This window comes from Pelobates fuscus, chromosome 3 (assembly GCF_036172605.1).
Source record: "Pelobates fuscus isolate aPelFus1 chromosome 3, aPelFus1.pri, whole genome shotgun sequence".
Taxonomy (NCBI): Eukaryota; Metazoa; Chordata; class Amphibia; order Anura; family Pelobatidae; genus Pelobates; species Pelobates fuscus.
The window spans coordinates 55,982,629-56,005,394 of NC_086319.1; the positions used below are offsets into that span (position 1 = coordinate 55,982,629).

General features: G+C 38.9%; 1 protein-coding gene across 1 annotated transcript in view; it reads left to right on the forward strand.

Moving 5' to 3' along the window:
* The first annotated feature begins 7,264 nt into the window (after nucleotides 1–7,264).
* Nucleotides 7,265–22,766, forward strand: part of NDUFA12 (NADH:ubiquinone oxidoreductase subunit A12) — a 31,466-nt gene continuing 15,964 nt past the window's right edge. Inside the window, exons 1-3 of the mRNA XM_063445152.1 lie at nucleotides 7,265–7,386; nucleotides 9,258–9,340; nucleotides 10,171–10,258. Of these exons, the coding sequence (XP_063301222.1) occupies nucleotides 7,298–7,386; nucleotides 9,258–9,340; nucleotides 10,171–10,258 (260 nt within the window). The 5' untranslated portion in view covers nucleotides 7,265–7,297. The remainder of the gene's footprint in view (nucleotides 7,387–9,257; nucleotides 9,341–10,170; nucleotides 10,259–22,766) is intronic.

Here is a 22,766-nt window from a genome sequence, read left to right on the forward strand (position 1 = left end):
TGCATGGAGTAAAAAAAAAAAATCCCTTTTGATCCATTTTGTGGTAAGTCTATTCTAGGGAACATTGCTAAAATATTTGAGAACAATCATTTGCTGACATTGTATAACAATGTGACTTAGATTTGAAAATGCTACATTTTGTAAAAAAAAAAAATAATAAATTATGAAAAGAAAGCTTTAGAAATACTGTCCATGTATAAATACATATATAGAGACAGACAGTTTTGTAGGTTTTCAAAGTGAGTGTTGCTGTCTTCTAGGCCAGTAATGGATATCTATATCACCCTAAATGCTGCTAATACCAGACGTTTAAGTATGTTTCCATGAGAGTAATTCAGGAACATCTTGGCTGATGCAATCAGCTATGTCGGCATTAGATGTGGGCTATTTCAGTTTTTTGGCACGTCATCCAATCATCATTTTTTTTAACTTTTTTTTTTTTTTGCTCACATCCACCTTATGATAGTCCTTACCACATTTTTTTTTTGTGTGTGTATTTAGTTTTGAAGTTGACTAAGTGGCTGTGTGGGTTGGATGTGGTATATTACATACCTTTAGATTTAAACATATCTTTAACAATTTTCCAGTTTAACACTTCCAAAACTCAGTACATACTTATTTTTGTAGGCTTAAAATAATGTATGATTACCTGAAAAGGTGCGCAGTCTATTTGATCATGTCTGTAACACACTACACATAACTTCCCAATTAAGTATTTAGAGGTCAGAGTGATATGTCTGCTCTGAAACAGTGGGATTCCTGCTGTGCTATTGACAAAATTTTAATAATTAGTTGTCAGTACATTAAAATTCATTACTTAGTGAAGAATGCCCCCCCCCCCCCCCCCCTATGTAGCAACGAAGGGGGTCTATACTCCTGTTGTTATTATGGTCTTTATTCTAGCTGTAGCTGAAGTCTCGATGTGATCTAATATGTAAAGCATGAAACTCTAGCCTCCCAAATAACTGAGCACAGGTGTGAATGAAATGTAATAAGCTATAGTTAGGGTTAGAATATAATTAAAGATGCTTAATAAATGTTTAGTTCATAAATGTATATTTAAAGGACCACTATAGTGCCAGGAAAACACTCGTTTTCCTGGCACTATAGTGCCCTGAGGGTGCCCCCACCCTCAGGGTCCCCCTCCCGCCGGGCTGGATGGAGAGGAAGGGGTTAAACTTACCTCTTTCTCCAGTGCCGGGCGGGGAGCTCTCCGCCTCCTTGGCTGAATGCGCATGCGCGGCAGGAGCCGCGCGTGCATTCAGCCAGTCTCATAGGAAAGCATTTACAATGCTTTCCTATGGACGCTGGCGTCTTCTCACTGTGATTTTCACAGTGAGACACACGCAAGTGCCTTTAGCGGCTGTCAATGAGACAGCCACTAGAGGCTGGATTAACCCTAATATAAACATAGCAGTTTCTCTGAAACTGCTATGTTTATAGAAAAAAGGGTTAATCCTAGCTGGACCAGGCACCCAGATCATTTCATTAAGCTGAAGTGGTCTGGGTGTCTATAGTGGTCCTTTAAACATGGAAAATATACTCACAAATATTAGCCTTTAAAGTCTAGTAGATCTTTGGAAAATCAATAGGTAAGGCTCAAATAATAATCACATCCTCCCAGAATGTTATTTATTCCCTAAAGTGCAAGTTGTTTCTTGTAAATTGTCAATCATTGTACCTTTCAGGAGTTTATCCTTCTTCAAAAAAATGAAAACTAAGCACTCCTCCTTATTTTATGTCTTCTTACAATAACCTACCATTGCATAACTTACACACATAGACCCAAATGGAACACAGTATAATAATTACAAGTTTTATTAACAAAAAGAAAAACAAGTCTATACCTGTATAATCATATGTTTGAATATCTGAAGAAGAGAATCTGTTGGTCTTGGGAGCCAGTTTTTGACATCTGATTTTCACCCCCAATATAGATGCAATGTTTCTTAACCTGATTATATCTAAGTACCATTAATAATTACTATTTCCAGCCAAATTTTAAGAATAAGATTGTTTTCATGGGGGGAAGTTCCTCTTCCCATGTTTTTTAACGTTATGTTGATTTATTTAAAGGGACAGTATAGCCACCAGAACCACTACAGCTTAACGTAGTTGTTCTGGTAAGTATAGCCTGTCCCTGCAGATATTTTCGTGTAAACACTGCATTATCAGAGAAAAGGCAGTGTTTGCACTGCTGGCCATTAGAGGTGCTTCCTGTGTCAGTGCTGAACAGTGTTTAGCATAGAGGCACTGATGTTCCCCATAGAGATGGATTGATTTAGTGCATCTCAATTAGGAGATGCTGATTGGCGCAGCCTTTTGCCACGCATGCTCAAAGCTCTCCTATGGGAAAGCATTGGATTGGCTGAGATCATCAAAATGTATGCTCTTAGCCATGAAATTGGGACCAAATCAGTGTGGCATGGGAGAAAAGGTAATTCCTCTTCAAGAGAGAGAGGGACTATGGTCCTAATGCTGCATTCTAACACTGTAGTGTCAGGAATACATATTTGTGTTCCTTTAACATATTTGTTTGTGAAGGCTGAAAATTAAATTGAATATAGAAACCTGCTTCATCCTGGAACTGAGCTCCTCCAACTTTGCTCTCTTTCAACCACTGTTAGAATTCTTGTCATTTGTTACCCCTCAATCTTTGCTCACAGGTGTAAACATTATTATCTGGCTTTAGACCTCCAGGACAGTGTGTCCCCTGCCTATGTCATGATTGAGCTGAATACTACTGTCAGTTGCTAAAATCTTTAATATAAAACCACATCACATGACAACAGGTTTATTGATTACTCCAACCAGCGTGACCACTCCAGTTATTAGAAGTGGGCATGGTGATAGCAGTCAGTATGTGCAATGTTGCCGCTTACAACACTGCACATACTGAGATATTTGTAATTGTGGGCTGGGTCCTAGTTGAACCCGCACACGTGACACTGACAATGCCAACTTTGTGAGTAAATTACGTCCGTTGTTGACAACAGACTTAAAAAATCTTCCCCTTGCAGACAGAGCAGTTTCATATGTAAGCTGGCTCTTGTGAATTCTCCTGAAGTGCCAGTTTCGTAAATATGTCCTTTTTACTGTTTTATCTTGGCAGCTCAATGTGTCAGTATTTCTATATTTGTCATCTTTCACAATGTTTCACTGTAAGACACTTTAAATGTGATTTGCTTTTTCATTGTTTGCTCTGTATTAAAATAAGCAGATTTACTTTCTTGTTGTGAATATCTATTTTAAAATATGTTAAGCAGTGACCCCACCAAATCTTGCGGATCAAATTCTAGCCAAATTTAGATTTTATTGTAGTCCCCCATTTGATAGAGAGCAGTTGTTGCCCCCCTCTCCCCTCAAAATATAGTATGTTAAAGTGTATCTGCCAAAGAAAAATGGCACGTCCTCACTTGAGAATACAATGTTATGTGTACATTGGGGTAACAATGGGGTATACTACATCTTATTTTAGAGTTCCCTTTTAGCTTTTATGTCTGTGCTTCAGCAATAAATTTCTCCCACAGTGGATTTACATCCATCTACTTAAAAGGACACTATAGTCACCAGAAAAATAGCAGCTTATTGAAATGGTTGTGGTGAGTAGAATCATTACAGTCAGGCTTTTTGCTGTAAACACTGTCTTTTCAGAGAAAATGCAGTGTTTACATTACAGCCTAGTGATAACTTCACTGGCCACTCCTCAGATGGCTGTTAGAGATCCTTCCTGGGTCATGGCTGCCTAAAATGCATCCAAACATTCAGTATCTCCTCCCTCTGCATGCAGACACTGAACTTTCCTCATAGAGATTCATTGATTCAATTCATCTCTGTGAGGAGATGCTGATTGGCCAGGGCTGTGTTTGAATTGTGCTGGCTCTGCCCCTGATCTGCCTCTTTGTCAGTCTCAGCCAATCCTATCGGGAAGCACAGCGATTCGATCGGGCTACTACTTCTGCTGATGTCAGCAGGCAGTGGGCAGGTCCAAAGGAAACAGGGACAAAGTAAGCAGCTCCAGACTTGAATACAAGTAAGATTTTACTATATTTAGGGAGGCATGAGGGGACCAGGGTGGTTTTAACCGTATAGGGTCAGGAATACACGTTTGTGTTCCTGACCCTATAGTGCTCCTTTAACTTCCACTTGTGCATTTTGCATCCTACAATACCTTACACACAGTTTTGTTCAAGATAGCTATCTTGTAAAAGGCAGTAGCAACATTCAAGTACGTATATCATATAATTTAATATATTCTGGCAATTCAATTTGATGTTGATCACTACATAAAGCTAACCTTGCAATCCACACGTTATGACAGATCCAATTAAAATAGGACATGTCACTCCGAAATGTGCAGATAAGAATTGTTTGCATGTTCATGTATAGCATTTAAGCTATACAGGGTGCTTGGCTAATTAAAATCAGATGTATAGGTTAAATGCATTTACTAAAATGTCAGCTAGCACAGTGTATATATATTAAATTGGATGCTTTGTGACAGGGGCACGTATTTGATTCTCATAATTATGTAAACGGTACAAATTCCGTTTTCAAGTTGTGATTCTCAGACTTTCCAAACTGGAGAGAGATTACAGAGAAGCACTAATATCTACGCCATTTCAGCACAATACATAGTAACAAAACACACCCAGCTAACTGCACTGTTTTTGATAAAGTAGATGCCGCATTGAAGGCATTCTGATCGATTAGAAACTCATTCCATATACACCATTTAGAACCTTGGTTGACTGTTTTTGTTTTGCCTTATATGTATAAAAGGTATTGTAAATGTCTTGAATCCTAATGGAACCTGTCAATTCTATTTCAGTTGTATTTTTTAAGAAGCATACTGTACCTTTTTATGGTAGAATAAAATTCTACTGATGGTTTTGTGTTCTTAAAGGATTGAATGCTTTTAATGGGTGAAATAAAAGCTTTGTAAAGAAACAGTTATTTTATACTCTAACAAACAACACAGAAGTGGGAAGGATGGAGAATTTTCCAATATGTCTGCTTTGACATTACATGCAACATACATATGTTCACCTAGATCTCAACCATTCTTGCTTGCAGACTTCTTTTCATTTTTAATGGGCCTTTGTTTGGTGTATGACAAGTGATTGCTTTATGTAGCAAATATTGTCAGATCTTCCCAACACATTTAGACAGGATGCAGCCCAGGAGAGCAGGGGAAGTCTTGAAGCTGACTGTCAGTGGAAAATCAGAGAACGCTTATTCTCTGAAGACACCATAGACAGTGTTGCAGATAAATAAATCTCATTTTAATCAAGATAGACAAAAGATACTCAAAGAACCATAACCACTGAGGCACACTGTAGTGGTTATGGTTCCAGGAGTCTCCTGGTACTGTATACTGTCAAGTAAACTAGCACCCATTTAAATCCCACACAGCTTAGCTGTTACTGATCACTTTCTGGTACATGTACTGCTGGACCCTCACTACTGAGGCAAACCAGCAACAGCCGCCAAAGTCATCGGATTCCCATGGTAATATGCCCCAGTTATAGAATGATAACTGCCATAGAGAACTGGGGCACCAGTTACATCCAGATCACAGCACCAGCCTATTGTTGAGATGTGTCTAGCATGAGACAACACTACTGAGGCAAACCAGCAACAGCCGCCAAAGTCATCGGATTCCCATGGTAATATGCCCCAGTTATAGAATGATAACTGCCATAGAGAACTGGGGCACCAGTTACATCCAGATCACAGCACCAGCCTATTGTTGAGATGTGTCTAGCATGAGACAACAAGAATATTTTTTCCAGTGGCTACCCTGGGTGTTGAAACGCTGTGACTGGCAAGTGCTCTGATGCCTGTCAGCTGATGGCACGAGACCAGTGAATAATATCCAATGAATAATTCCCCAATTTGTTATGAGTTGGTATGACAATGCAGAAATGTGAACTTCTGCTTTACCAGACTAGAAGTAGCATGGACATCCCTGCAGAGACAGGTAAGTGTCAAACTGTTCTTAAAGGGTTACTTCAACCACCATAACCTCTGCCGCATTCTGAAGTGGTCATGGTAGTAGGAATCTGTATGTGCAGTGTTTTAGCTTGAAACGCTGCACATACCAAGATATCTCCAATTTTATGCCAGGGGCTAGTCGCAACCCCAGCACATGATTTAGGTAGCCCTGAACTCTTTTCCGGACTGCCTAATGTTAATTCTGTGCAAACAATATGCCTGTTGTCAGTGAACAGTGGTGTCAGATGGAATCTGCTCTGTCCTTCAATGTGCCCATCCTCCCTGCTGCCCCTGCAATAGTTAATGATTGTGTTTGTTTGTTTTTTTAATTTGTATATAAATATTCCCTCCCTCTGACTCAGAGCACATGCATGTTGGTAAAATGGTCCAAGCAAATGCTTCTCTAGGAGAGGCATTAATTTGAACCTGATAAGGAATGCTGTGACATAAGACATAGGTGTAAAAACCTGCACAGAAATCTTAGCCCAACACTGGATTGCAGGTAAGTCTGAGTACCTAATTACTAATGCCTAGGTGGGCATTGTACATAAAAGTATATATATTTAATTTAGAAAAGGGTTTGAATAACTATTTAAACAGTTTGAAATGTTACCAGTAGATGGCACCAGGAGACTCCTGGCAGTTCCCATCTGCACACTGTAGTGTACTTAGAATATTATTTTACATATTATAGGGTTTTATTCAGAGAATTAAAAAAACTAAAATTAGAAAATTAGCTAAATTGGATAAATTATCCATCTCAGCTACAGACACATTATGATTATTCATTGGTACTAAAGAAAATGACAATTGGACCTTGCATTTTGGTCAAAATAAACCAATTTTTTCATTTGGATTTCAAATTTCTACAATTCGAATTCAACGTTTAAAGGGGAAATGTCACATTATAGAATTGTTACAGTTTGCCTGTTTTATTCTAAAGTTAGAAGAAAAAAAAAAAATTCTGAGTCAATTCTGTTTTCACTCCAAAATTTTCTTCCTGTCAATTCTCCCCTTAGTGTATAATCCTGTTAGGGGAAAACCCCTACAAATAATTCCCATAGCACACTAATAAAAAAAACATCTGTCATCAAACTGCAGAACTTGTATAAATGCTAGTTTCAAAGTATGTACTCTTTCTAATCATATATAATAATAATGATGTGATACATATATGCATTCTGTAGGTAGTTTGACTACCAGCTCACAGCCTCACCCTGTTAGGAGCTAGTGAATAGGAACGTTCTGTGCTGCTTCCTGTTTCCAGGCGGAGGGCTTTGAGCGCTGCACTCCGTGCAATATGGCGGAATATTTACAGGTCTTTCGGAGGGCGCTGGCCCAGGTCCGGGCACACGGTGGTCTCCGGGGGTCTTTCTGGCAAATAATGAGGTTAGAAAGTAGGAGTCTGGCAGCTGTCAGCTTCAAGTCCCTTAGAATGGAGAGTGTGCAGCGGGTATAGCCATCCCCATCTCTCCTGTCACCTTGGAGGGAGGTTACACTCACCTCTGATTGCTGCTCCTGCATGCAGGGAGATTATTATAAAATCACATTGCACAGAATTAAAGGAAAACTCTCCACGGCTCCTGATAATGTAATGGGTTTAAAGTTTATTATTTATATATTAATAATAATAAGAGATGTACTGGGATACAATGATCACACTTGTCCGGATTATTATTTATTATTATTATTGCCATTTCTATAGCGCCAACAGATTCCGTAGCACTTTACAATATTACGAGAGGGGGGATTTAACTATAAACAGGACAATTACAAGAAAACTTACAGGAATGATAGGTTGAAGAGCTTACAGTCTATAGGAGGTGGGGTGTAAAACACATTAGGACAGATATGTTATATGTTATACTGTAGTCAATTTTAAACTGAACTGAAAACAGGGGGGGGGGGGTCATTGACAGCACTCTCTCAAAGTGATTTATTAAAGGGCTACTCCAAGCACCCTGACTAGTTCATTGATTTGAAGTGGTCATGGTGCTTGGATTCGGTATGTGCAGGATTTTGCTTTGAAACACTGAACATGCTGAGATTAACCCCTTTGCTGCTTTAACTCCACCTCTGGCAGCGTCACAAGGGTGTCATCAGATAGCCCGTAACTAGAGTTCGGGGCTGCTTTATGTCAATTCTGTACACACTTTTTTTTTTTTTTTTTTTTTTTTTTTAAACAGTGCTACTTTCAATTGATGAGAGCGGTCAGCTCTAAAGAAACTGGAATCTCGACACCCAACAAGAGAAGAGATTAAGTTTTTTTCCTAATATTACTGATTGGGAAAAAAAATCTACAACTTAGCTATAGTCCTAGCCAATTTTTTAGCTTTAATTTTATAATTCAATTCAGTAGAATTTGTTTTTTAGTTAATAAACGCCTTGGAATTCCATAACTTTAAACACTCTATCTATAAATATTTGCACAATTATTTTAAAGGGTTACTCCAAGCACCATAACAATGTCAGTTTAAGATTTGAAGTGGTCATGGTACCTGGAATCTCTCTATGTGCAGCATTTTGGAACTTGTTTACATTGCAGGACTAAGACAGCTTCTAGTGGCTTTCTACCAGACAGCCTCTAGTGCAGGGGTAGGCAACCTTCGGCACTCCAGATGTTGTGGACTACATCCCCCATAATGCTTTTACACCCATAATGCTGGCAAAGCATCATGGGAGGGGAGGTGTAGTCCAAACCATCTGGAGTGCCGAAGGTTGCCTATGCCTGCTCTAGTGGATGTCTACCAGACAGGTACTAGGGATGCTTCTGGGAGTTTACTGGAATGTAGGTCTCCTAGCATGAGGACATCCAGCGTCAGTAAAATTCCTGTAGGAAGGCATTAAGGCAATGCTATCCTATGGGACATCGGCGCTGGAATCGGGTAAGTGATTTAAAGGCGTTCTAACCCTTTATTGGTCACGTGGGGAGGGGGGTACCAGAGGGCCACTGTATTGTTAGGAATACAACTTTGTATTCCTAACACTGTAGAGTCCTTTTAACCCCTTAAGGGCACATGACATGTGTGACATGTCATGATTCCCTTTTATTCCAGAAGTTTGGCCCTTAAGGGGTTAAGCAAACTGCATGCATTGGGGACTTACACTAAAGTCTTAAAATTGCAGGAAATATGGTTACGCTAGCTAAAAAGTAATGAGTAATAAGAAAACTCCAGCTAGCTGTCCTAATATATTGTCGTCCTATTTTCTGAGTGTTTTCATTATCATAAATTCCTATTCTTGTCACTTCTTTCCTCCAGAATTAATGATCTGAAAACTGGTGCACTGATTGGCGTTGACAAATATGGCAACAAATATTTTGAAGACAAACGTTACTTTTTTGGTGAGAGTTTTGCTTAGTAGTAGGAAATATGTCAGCCTAATAGCAAATTATTATTACATATAGATATTTTAGCCACCAAACTTTACAAAACCTTGTTGTACTTAGTATTACCAATCCAACATTTTATTTGGTTCTGCAACAAGGCGCAAAACAAAATATTTTTCAATAAATCTTATTATATATATAGTTATATAAAATAAATTCTTATTTGACTAAATGTCCACTACAGCTGTGGTCAATTCCAAATATGAGAAGAAAAAAAATCTCATTTAGAACACCTGTTAGTCCCTTTGCATCACATACAGGTTCTTTAAAAGGACATTATCTCTATCTCTCCCACCTTTGTAGACAGCAGTCTGTCTGAGACCCTGATCTTCTTTATTCTGGTTTTCAGCTATTATCATTTGTGTCTGTCAGAAGCAGTGTCACTGCAGTATGCACAATAAAGAAAGATTTTGCTGGATTGTCCTTTGTAGATGGTCTTGCACTATTTCTATCAGTTGTCTTGAGGGAAGCAGAAGCTGCTTTAAACTCGGTCTACATTTTGCAGTAATTCGACAAAAAAAAAACTTCTTACACATCATTTGATTGAGTATTATTGAAATACCCTATTTTCTATCTATAGTACTTGTAAATCCATAGATAAGCATTAATGTGGATATTTAATTTTATAAAAGCCAATTTTGGTTAAAGCGACATGAGAAGGCACGAGAACCATAGTTACACTGGGGAAGGCACGAGAGCCATAGTTACACTGGGGAAGACATATAACATTGTTTTTATGTTTGCTTGACTGGAAAATGTTCTCATCACTTGTTCTTTGATTGCAGGACGTCACCGTTGGGTGGAGTATACTAAGGAGATGAATGGCAAAGATACCTACTGGGATATAGATGGCAGCATGGTTCCTCCTGAATGGTGAGACTCGCCAAACACATTTTTATGAAATATTAATCAGGAAAAAGTTTGTGTTTGTGTGATATTGTCAACATCTTTGCAGTAATCATATTTTTTATTTATTATTTTTGTATGTGTGAATTAATAATTAATAGGATACTTATAAAAATGCACAAATTATGGTGAGGTATGTATAGTTTGTCCAAGCTCTAATTTTGCATTGAGTTATTTTAGGGCTTGACAAATTTGATTTGAATTTAGGAGTTAGCTAGAAAAGTTAGGAGCTAGGTGTGGCTGAACAGACCTCGCCACGTGTTCTTGGAGGGGGCTGCTTGCCTGCCTCCTACCTTCTGACTATGGCCCTGGGATATATGACATTTGAAAACACTATTTGTGCCCTGTGACACAACTGGAGATTGTGCACAAATATGACTATTGTCCATATTTTTTACGACTTCCTTCGTTTGTTGCACTGTTCCCCATGTGTTTCATCTGTTGCTTCGGCTGGATAGACTACCAGACAAACTGTGGAGTTACTGGGTGGCCACCATTTCATGTATCAGAGGCACATGCTGAGAACAATGGATGTCGGACATTTTAACTCAGACACTGTTTTGACTTTTCTACACGGTGCCATCTCGCCGGTATTTGTTGAACAAAGACAGCGTTCAGTAGTTTTAACAGTAATTATTTTTCATATAGCCTGTATATGTTCTGCGGAATCTGCATTAAAGGGAAACTCCAGTGCCAGGAAAACAATCCGTTTTCCTGGCACTGGAGGGTCCCTCTCCCTCCCACCCCCCAATCCCCAGTTGCTGAAGGGGTGAAAACCCCTTCAGTCACTTACCAGGGGCAGCGACAGGTCCCACGTCGCTGCTTCCTCCTCCCCCGCCGCTCCTCCTTCTGGTTACGTCGGCCGGTGGGCGAGACTGATCTCGCCCGCCGGCCGAGGAGACCTAATGCGCATGCGCGGCAATGCCGCGCATGCGCATTAGCGCACCCCATAGGAAAGCATTGAAAATGAATTTCAATGCTTCCCTATGGGGAATAGAGCGACGCTGGAGGTCCTCACACAGCGTGAGGACGTCCAGCGACGCTCTAGCACAGAAAACCTGTGCTATGAAGCAGGAAGTGTCCTCTAGTGGCTGTCTAATAGACAGCCACTAGGGGAGGACTTAACCCTGCAAGGTAATTATTGCAGTTTTAAAAAAACTGCAATAATTACACTTGCAGGGTTAAGGGTAGTGGGAGTTGGCACCCAGACCACTCCAATGAGCTGAAGTGGTCTGGGTGCCTGGAGTGTCCCTTTAAACCGTATCTTCCAAACTACTGAACAGATCTGGGTGAATTTTGGATATGTGGTTCACCCAGATCCCCCGGTTCCGAGGATATATTATGGGATTATTGTTTTGGGGTCCCTGTGATATGTTTTATAATACTGTATTTTCCTGCCTGTGATAATTAAGTTAGTCTATTGTGTTGAGATAATTGTATCACAGGCAGAGGGGAGGATTTTGTGGGAGTGAATGGGTGTGGTTTTACTGTATGTTACGTGCTTTATTGGTTATTTTACAAAACCCTGTGGGCGGTACTGTATCTGTAAAACCTGCATAAAAGAAGGCCCATTGGTGCTAAGTAAAACAGATCTTCTTGACCCTCAACACGTAGTCTTGTCTCGTGATTGGAGGGGACAGCTATACTCACACTGGGGATTGCTATGCTCTGCATACTCCCCTGAGCTTTAATCACTTAGCTCTTTTAAGAGCTTTCTCCTGATACGCTCTCCTGGAGGAGAGATCTTCCCCACATGGTCCTAGAGGACAGAAGCGGATCCAGGGTGGACAGAAGACGGTGAGACTCCAGTTAAGCTACGGCGGTTGTTTACATTGTTGCCTAGTAACACCTCTAGTGACACTCACTCAGACGCCAACTAAAAGGGCTTCCTAGTCCAGTGCTTCACAGCGTGCGTCACCTTGCTCTGCATGGAGACACTGAATGCTCCCCATAGAGATGCATGGATTCAAAGCATCTCTACGAGGAGATACTGATTGGCACAGTGCAATAGCACACATTTGCAATAGCATCCCAATGCTTTCCTATGGCTTGACTGACATCATCAAGATTGATGATCTCGGCCATGGAGGCGGGGCCAGCTACAGCGAAACAGACATACTGTGAGAAAAAAAGGTGAGTAAAAACACCTTTCCCATGCGATCAGAGACGCACACATTTTCTCATACACTCACAAATGATTATTTCTGTACATTTGGAAGAGCTTGAGTGCATCCTTTCCCTGGGGTACAATGGGCTGCTCTGATCCTGTTATCTTCTTGCTCTGCTTTCTCACGCGCTGTTTAGTAATGCTGAGACCCGAGTGACATCATATCCCGGCATCATAGCAGAGCAGGAAGATTGCAGCTCCCTCGGCGCAAGCCTTCATTCCACAGGAGCTGAACGGTCTGACAAACACCCTGAGTTATTGAGTCATAGGATATGGGTGCTTTGCTCATGTGTTTATTTGAATGGACAAGAAACTGAGAGGGTTTCACAATTGTTAAATATTAACCGTGTTTGAAACTGCACTTTTTAAAATTTTTTATTATACATTAGTTGTGTATTGGCCAACTAGAGAGCTAAATGAACACTGCAATGCAAACCCCCGAGGAACTTCATCTTGATACCACATAATGATGTTTGTTTGAAACCTGGAGTGTAAGATAAAACTGCAGCTTTGTGTACACATTGCTATTCAATTATATCATTTACATTTAATTTGTATGAATTTAGACATCATTACTCATTCATTCTTTAGGAAAATATTGGAGGCTAAAAAGTGTTTACATTAACTTTACAATAAAGAGAGAGAAACTGCACTGCATCCAGATAAGGCAAAGGGTGCTGACATAGACCATGGGCCAGTACCAGCCCAACAAAAGTCAATACCAGTGACAGAGAAGGGGTCCAGGCACTACAATAGTTTTAGGCACATTTATTATAGCCAAGGAAACGCTGCATTGTTTTACCCAGAATTGGGTCTTTGTCTCTGTTACTGGTATTTACATAAACTTTGGCCAGTACCAAAAATCAAATATTCTGATCCCTAATAAATGACTTGGCTGTGACCATCACAACATTTCTAGGTAGCATGCTTTAGCATAAACTACAACATAAAAGCATTTTTTTTTCATGAAAATATCAATTTAAAGTGTACATCTTATAGTACACAAAATGTTATTTTTAAAGGTTGAAGATGAAGTTCAATTTCTGTATTGTGGTAGCAGAATTACTTGCAAATATATAGAGTTTTTTTTTTTATAAAATCCTATTTAAAAATCTCTTTACTTTAGTTGCCATGACTAATTATCTAGCAGTAGTATCTCATGCTCGCTAGAGGAGTATAGGAATTGAGTCTTACGTCACCAAAAAAGCTAGCATATCAGTATTATGGCGTAGGGATTACCTTGCAAAACTTTGCCCATAAGACAAAGTAGTTTGTAGTTTGTTTTTTATCTTTTGAATATGTTGAATTTCTCTCAAAAAGTCAGCTTGAATACTCAAAACTGGTGAAGGAGCTGATTTACATATATAATATAATTTATCATAATGTCATAACAGATGCACTTTAATGATCACTAATTAATCAGTCTCATATATTATTTGCCTGTAAGAGGGACTGGACCAGTGAACATATGTGACCATTTATGGGATGTGTTTTACGAGTAGGAAATGCGACACATGCACGTACAAAAGTATATTGGTTTTTGTCTTTTGAGGACAAGTACTGGCTGTTCATAAACAGTAGGAAGTCCCTGTTTACTTGTTAATTGATGCAAGAAAATTCAGATATTTGAGCAAGCCAAAATTTCCTGGCGTGGGATTGTTCCACTAAAATTGTGAGAAGGTGTTTGCGGCATTTCATTATTTTCTGGATCAGGGATCTGCTACTTTGACCACTACACAATCTGGTGTTATTTCCTGTTGTTCTTGGAAAGACATATTTGCTCTATGTTCTATAAATTCTCATCAAGTTCACTGGTGTGTACTGGGCAGACTTTCCTAGTTCATATACTCTGGAGAACAATAGTGGGTCAGTGACTGTTTAACCGTTTGCGTGCCTGGACAGGGTTTGGTTTTGTTTGCAGAATCTGGAAAGGTTAACCCCTTAAGGACAGAGCTTCAGAAGCTTGTCTTTCACTTAATGACAACGGCATTTTTTGCATTTTTTGCTATTTGCGTTCAACTGCAATTTGCATTTTACTAATTTATTGCACCGACACATATTATATACCGTTTTTTAAAGGACAGAAAGGGCTTTAATTTGATGTAACACATGTATATATAAATGCTTATTTATTATAAAAAAAATACAGAAATATGCAAAAAAATTAATTTTTGTGTGTTTTTTTTACAGTTTTTGCAATAATAATGTGTACATAATTAGTGCAGGTTAAGGAAAGTAATTAAAAATAAATTCATTTAGTTGTTCTGAATTACAGAATATATAATGTGTCTGGGATTTTCAGTTTTTTTTGGTAGTTACAGGTCACAAAGCACAAGGAGTAAAATAAACTTTTTATGTGGAGCGATTTTAGAATTTGGTATGTTTGTCTTGTAAGCCTAATAGCCATAAAAGAAAACAAAATTGCCACACAAAAGTATATATTTATATAAAGTAGACACCACAGGCTATTTACCTAAGGTTGTTTTGACACTTTCTACGTAGCCATTTTACCGCCAACCTCTGCTAAATATTGGAGTAAAATTGTGTTTTTTGGGGGTTTTCGCACACAAACTTATAACAAAGAACTTCTCATGTGTATTTTGTAAATTTGGTGTGTGCTATTCCTGTACAAAGTTTTATTATGTGTTCAGTTACTTCTGCTGAGTACAACGGTACCCCCATTGTATGTCTTTGGCACTATTTCGTGAAGCTACAGTGCCATATAGGAGACCTGTCCTTTTCAGTATTCACAGTAGAATTTTGAGAGACGGATTTAATGAGCCTATGCTTCCATTTGGGGTATTATAGTAGTTTGACTGTTCAAAAAAACCCCACAAAGGCCTACCATTTGTAAAAGTAGACACTCCAGGGTATCTCGTAAGGTGCATATTGTGCCTTAACATGCCCCCATTTTTTTACCATTACATGCCAAAGTATGTGGTAAAAAATAATTTTGTGCATATTTTACATACGGATTGCATTTTTGCTGGGCATTTTGTATATTTCATGTGTGCCACTAAGTTCAAACCCCCCAAATTATGCTCAGCTAAGTCTTCTGAGTAAAAGGACACCCCCATTGTATGTCTATGGCACTATTTCGTGAAGCTACAGTGCCATACAGGAGACCTGTCCTTTTCAGTATTCACAGTAGAATTTTGAGAGACGGATTTAATGAGCCTATGCTTCCATTTGGGGTATTATAACAGTTTTACTGTTCAAAACACCCCACAAAGGCCTACCATTTGTAAAAGAAGACACTCCAGGGTATCTCATAAGGTGCATATTGTGCCTTAACATGCCCCCATTTTTTTACCATTACATGCCAAAGTATGTGGTAAAAAATAATTTTTGTGCATTTTTTACATACGGATTGCATTTTTGCTGGGCATTTTGTATATTTCATGTGTGCCACTAAGTTCAAACCCCCCAAATTATGCTCAGCTAAGTCTTCTGAGTAAAAGGACACCCCCATTGTATGTCTATGGCACTATTTTGTGAAGCTACAGTGCCATATAGGAGACCAAGCCATATCAGTTTTGACCGAACTTTGAATTTTGACGCCGGGCCTATGTGCAATTTCCAAGCATCTTTGCAGGTTTTAAATTCAAACTACCCCACAAAGGCCTACCATTTCTTAAAGTAGACACCCCAGGGTATTTCAAAAGGCATATTTTGAACCTTAGCGTGGGATAATTTTTCCGCTAGCTTGTACCAGGTGTAGTGGTAATAAGCGTTTTTTCTGCCTTTTTGACACACAAAGTGAGTTTGCACAGTATATTTTGCAAACCTTATGTGTACTACCACTGTATAATACTTCATATGTTGCTCAGCTATGTCTGCTGAGTACAAAAATACCCCCGTATGTACCTTTGCCAGGTATATGTGGACATCGGAGGGGCACATTTGGGACAGAGCCATTCCATTTTTTTTCAAATTTTGCATTTTTACGCTGTGCCCATGTCCCATTTTAGAGTATTTTACCAGGCTATATAATCCAAATACCCCATAAAGCCATACCATTTCTTAAAGAAGACATCCCAGGGTATTTCAAAAGGCATATTTTGAACCTTAGCGTGGGATCATTTTTCCGCTAGCTTTTTTTACTTTTTAAAACTATTTTTTAAACTTTTGTTTTGATTATTCATTTTTTTAAAGTTTCCTAAACTTTCGTAAAACTTTTTTTTACAGATTTAACATTTTTCTAAGCTTTTTTTTTACGTTAACCCCTAACTAGCAGTAAGCAGCACTAACAGTAAATTCCCCATTTTCCCATAACTCCCACCCACCCCAGCTAGCAAAATATTTAATTATACAATATTTAAATTAGTTAATTAAATAAATTTAACCCCTGAGGGTTAAAAAATAAATAAAAGTTAATCGTCAGGGGTTAAAAAAAAAATTAGAACAGTATAATACTGTGATCTGTATTTTGATCACTGTAGGCAGTGATCGACTGGCAGGGAAGGGGTTAATTTTTATTTGGACTGGGTAAAGGGTTTATTTTTTTACATTTTTTACTTAAATGTTATTAAAACTTTTTTTTTAACTTAATTTTTTAACTTTTTAAAGCGTATTTTTAAACTTTTTTTAACGTTAACCCCTAGTTAGCGTAATACTAAATCCCCCAATTCCCCACTAACTTCCACCCTCCCCAGCTAGCTAAATTTATAATTTTAAAATATTTAAATTAATTAATTAAATAAATTGAACCCCTGAGGGTTAAAAAAAAAAAGAATTAACCCTCAGGGGTTAAAAAAAAAAATCAGATCTTAGTAAAATGTAATCCCTGCCAATTGATCACTGTAGTCAGTGATCAATTGGCAGGGAAGGGGTTAATTTTTTATTGAAATGGGTAAAGGGGGGGTAAGGGGGGGGGGGATTTTAATTTGACTATATTTTCTTTCCACCAGGGGGCAGGATCACTGAAGATCCGGCTCCCTGCACTTCACACAGAACCAGGAAGTGCAGGGAGGCGAAGGTGAGTATAGAGAGCACATGTGCCCGCTCTGGCATGCTGTCAGAGCGGGCACATGTACTCTGACAGCCCGATCCGGTGCTCCCGGTCTGCCTCTAATGCAGAGGCAGACCGGAGCACCATTAACCCCGCGATCGCCGCGATTGCGGCGAACTGGGGTTAATTTTAACGGGTGACGGACGAGGTCCGTCACTCGTCATTAACGCATTCCCCTGAGTGACGGACCTCGTCCGTCACTCGTCGTTAAGGGGTTAATCGTGAGCATTTTGCTTTCTCTCACTAGAAGTCACATTGCTATAATTACAGCATAGGTTAACCTAAGAAACTTGTGTACACATAACTTTGTAAAGGCCCTACGGGGCTTCCATTTAATACCATTTATGATTTTTAATTTATAATGCAGTATGAATTCGGTAAAAAAGGAACGTATTTTAAAGGAACACTGTAGTCACCTAAATTACTTTAGCTAAATAAAGCAGTTTTAGTGTATAGATCATTCCCCTGCAATTTCACTGCTCAATTCACTGTCATTTAGGAGTTAAATCACTTTGTTTCTGTTTATGCAGCCCTAGCCACACCTCCACTGGCTATGATTGACAGAGCCTGCATGAAAAAAACAACTGGTTTCACTTTCAAACGGATGTAATTTACCTTAAATAATTGTATCTCAATCTCTAAATTGAACTTAAATCACATTAATTGGGAACCCCTGGCATGTAGAAACTAAACTGCAAACAAAAACAAACACTCCAAATTTTATTATATTTTGTTGCAGTTATTTCCCAGGGTTGTGGGTAGGCACTCTCTTATTTTACCACTAGAGGGCCCAGTAATCACTGCTAAAAGTTTTGTGGCAAAGGTTGTTTTACGGAGTCTGAACTCCAATCCAATCTTGTGCAATATACACATGTGATTGCATGCGTCTTCCTGTGAGGCAATATTAACAATATAAGAAGAAAGTCTCACACTTACACAATCCTAGATATTGTTGTGAGTTTAGAATTTTTTTTTTTTTATTATTGTATTTTGAGCTGGATTGCAGAGTAATGTATTCATAGCTGTGCTCGGCATAAAGTCAAATGTCCATTTACCAAATAAAGTGTAGTATGGGCCTAGATAACCAGCAAGTGCCAGTGTTCCATTTCCTCCGCCTCCCCAAATAAAATACAATAACATGTATTTTACAATAACATAATCACACATGGTCAAGGTATATCAGCGCAAACTATAATCACCTTTTAAAAGTAGGAATTAGCGATAATTGATAATTGAAACTGAATTTCAAATTTAAGGCCACTGTAGCCGAGCTGGAAATATAGCTGACTTAATATAGGTATTTTTGCCTTAAATTTGAAATACTCTTTGAATTCTCATTTCAGTAACTAACCCTATAAGTCTCTTATAAGTGTCTTATGCTACCCAGACGCCCAACTACTTCTAACAGCGTCAAGGTCTACCCCCAGTTTTAAGGTAAGCGAAGTAAGGTTTGAGCAGGACCCTCATCTACCTATTGTTCCTGTGTCACTGTGTAATTGTCTCATTTATTGTAAATTTCCCCCCTTTCATAACATTGTAAAGTGCTGCAGAATTAGTTGGCGCTATATAAATGCCAATAATAATAATAATAACAATAAATTTTGTTTCAGATAGAGGGCTGCAGGTGAATCTACACTTCATATAATTTTAATAAATACATTTTGTATTGATACAAAATGTGTAGATTTACCTGCGGCTGTTTCTATTTTCTATGAGCCTGAGTTTTCATTTGCCCTCTGATTTATACATACTGTAGAACCGGGGTGCCCAAATGGTAGATCCCCAGATGTTGTAGAACTGCAACTTCCATGATGCTTTGCATGGCTTTAGAATGACAAAGCATCATGGAAGCTGTAGTTTTATTTTTTTATTGATCATCTTTATTTGTCAATAGAATTTATTTATCACACGGTTCTCCAGGTTCCTGCACTGTGGCGATTGCTAGGAGGATGACTCTTTCTTCCTCATTACCATCGAGGGAGGTACCTTGAGGGTTAATAAATGATACACATTCTGTGAGTGCATCCAATAAAAGTGTCATCTGTTTATTTTGACTGTATGTATTACGCTATATTTTTGTAAGTTTCCTTTTCGATCTTACAACTGTATCCCATATTTTGTGCATACACCTATATCTTGGCTAATTGGTTACCTACTAGGAAGTAACCTTGGGAAGCTGCATTTTTATTACAATTTATCGGTTGCCTTTTTCACTTTACAATGTTGAGAGTGAGAGGTGAAGGGTTTGCAATATTTTTTTTGTATAAAATGGATACTGCCTGGTTTAACAATACCAATAGTGGCGCTTATACCCCACTCCTATACCCGCAACACCAGTTCCATGAGCTTTCAGGCTTTAATGGGTCAGCTGGGTATCATTTGGCTCATAACATTTATGGTCTTGCCTTCCTTATAGAATCAAGTGCTATGGGGGGGTTTCCCTTTAAGAACCTGCATGGCATACCAGTCTTGGATTCTAAAAAGTTTCAGTTCTTAGTTTTTTGTGGTTGTAGTTTTTATTTTATTTATGACCTGAGCAAATGGTGTAAAGATTCTCAGTATCTGAAAAACTTGTTTACCTGGCATTCTCAGTAGTGAAAGCCTCCAGCCAAACTCCCCGAAACAGATATGAAACGGAGTCAGGGTAGGTTTGCCCGTGTATATTTATTGATTCGGAATAAATTTCCTTGTCGCCGCCAGTACTTTTGGACAAAGCTCAAGTGATTTGGAATTCTACCTAAAGGTATATCTAAGATGGCAAGCAAAAATCAAAATGTAGAAGACTTTTAATAAAATGCCCTGTTTCTCTCCTAACAACTTTAGAAAATGTACAGTTTCTTTTTTTTAATTTCTTTTTAGTCACAGATATTTTTTTTTTATTCTGCTACCATACTGTTGAGGTAGCACTTAAAAAGAAGCAGATATATCTTACATACCTTGCTTTCACAAATCATGTTCTACAAACTGAGAGAGATGCTTTTAGGGTTTGTCTTATTATTGTTCAGTTACCATATACAATATATAATTTTATTTCTAATATGTTTTGCTTACAAAGTTACATTTTATGGTTCACCACTTTCTAAATGTCATATTTAGTGGTGCAAGTCCAGGAGCACTGTTTTATTCTTCAGCCCTAAATATCATATATTTACAGAAAATGATGCATCCCCGGGAGCTGTTACAGTACAGTTGTACAGTACATGGAATTGGTATAACGTGTAGTACACGTCCCTATGTGTTGTCTCTGTCTACAGCCCCATGCAAGGACATATAGAGGTGTTGGGTGCCCTAAAGTTAATTGTTTGTTTTTGCTGAACTATGATCTTTTTTTAACATTATAATTTATACCACTAGTCGTGGAACACTTTCCTGTAGGCAGATGCTATCTTATACAAGAGAATTTGTTCTGGTGGTTTTTCTTATTTTGTGTATCTCACATTACTAAATGGATAACAGTGCTCCCTAGCTAGAAAGCTAGCAGGGGGTACAAAGAGGGATGGGTTATAGGGGTGGCAACACGGGCATAACCCTGCATGAAGCGCAAAATATATAAAGAATAGGAGATGAAGGCGAAACCACCTCGTACCAAGACGGGTCGTTCTCCTTCAAACCACCCCAAAATAAACGTCTATAGAAAATAAATACATTTTATTAAGAGTAACAGTATAAAAAACCAAATAGCCTAAGGACTCATCAAGAGAATCAGGCCTATTCTCTGCTAAGTGTATCGGTCAACAATAGATATTACAATATAAACTTAGGCAGAGTTAATGCCAAAAGTGGTAAAGGTAGTATAAACCACTATTAAGTATGGCACTCTGAACTTAAATTAAGTAAAGCTAAATGCTAAGAATGATGATTGTAATGTGGACTCGACTTTGCAGAAGGCCAAAAATTACAAGGTTACTAGCCTAAAATAAAAGTCAAAAAGCGGGGGGGGGGGGCTGGGAGGGGGAGGGGGGAGGGGTTATGGGTTTTGTATGAATCAATCACTTAAGACCTATGTAGAGTTACTGCTAGATGTGATAGTTATAATAACATATCGCTGTTTGGATGTAGCAGTTTAAACAAATAGATACTTCAAAGTGATGGTTACAGTACCGACCAAACCTTGTATGGGGTCAGAAATGGCTAGCACATAATAGAAATCGAAAGGATAGAGGAGATTGTGTAGTAGAAGAGGAAAATATAGGTTAGGGATAAATCCAAATACACAGGGACTAAATAAATCTACCTACTAATAGCTCTATATATCAAAAGCTCAGCTATCCCAACGTAAAGCCAAGCCCAGTTACCTCAAATCACCCCAAAAGGATCACCCCCAGAAGAAAAAAGGCTGTAATCAGCTGGAGAGTTCTATTATGCTGTTGGTAAAGTAAAGTAAAATCAAGTCAAAGTTGAAGATTACATCGGGTAAGAAAGCCCGACGCGCGTTTCGGCGGACTGACCGCCTTTCTCAAGGGCTAGATGGGATGTATCAATTAGACCAGCTCCCCTCCCTCCATTTAAATACCTCTCATAATTCCTATCAGCTGTAACTGATTGCTGTCCGTAATTCGCGCATGTGCGCCAGCTGGAAATGACGTCCGCGCATGCGCGCGAACTTGGAGTGTAGAAATACTCCAACGGTGGAGTTCACGCATGCGTGTAGACTTGGCGTCCGCGCATGCGCACGGACTTAAGTATGGAGATCGTCTCTCCATTGCGTCTGCCTCATCGCCTTGCTCGCGCATGCGCGCGGATTGGGAGTAACGTCCGCGCATTTGTGTGAACTTAGAATATCACAGTATTCCGAAAGACGCCATATGCGCATGCGCTTGCGCACGCGCACGGACTTTAAAATTACACAATTGCAAACTAGTCATCCGCGCATGCGTACGGACTTTAAAGTGTACTGACACTTTACAATGTGTGCGCGCATGTCGGGAGCAAGAGAAACAGCGCAAAAAAGTAAAGTGGCGCCAGGCAGTACATCGAGTGGCATAATATAGAGTGGCAAATATATAAAGGTACAGTGGCACAAAGCAGCACATAAAGTGGCATGGAGTGGTACACATAGTAAAAGATGCATCGGTACCGTAGACTTTATACATATAGGTTGACAGTCCCCCCAAAAAATTCTTGGTATATCCGGGCAAAAAGTAATTGCCCTGACCAGAAGAGATCAGGGTGTCAAAGTGCCGTGTAGCGTGGATAGAGAGAGGGGGAGAGGAACAGTGGTTTTAGATTATATTTAAACCATATACATAACTAAAAAACAATAAAATATATAAATTATAGACAAAACAAGAGTGGTA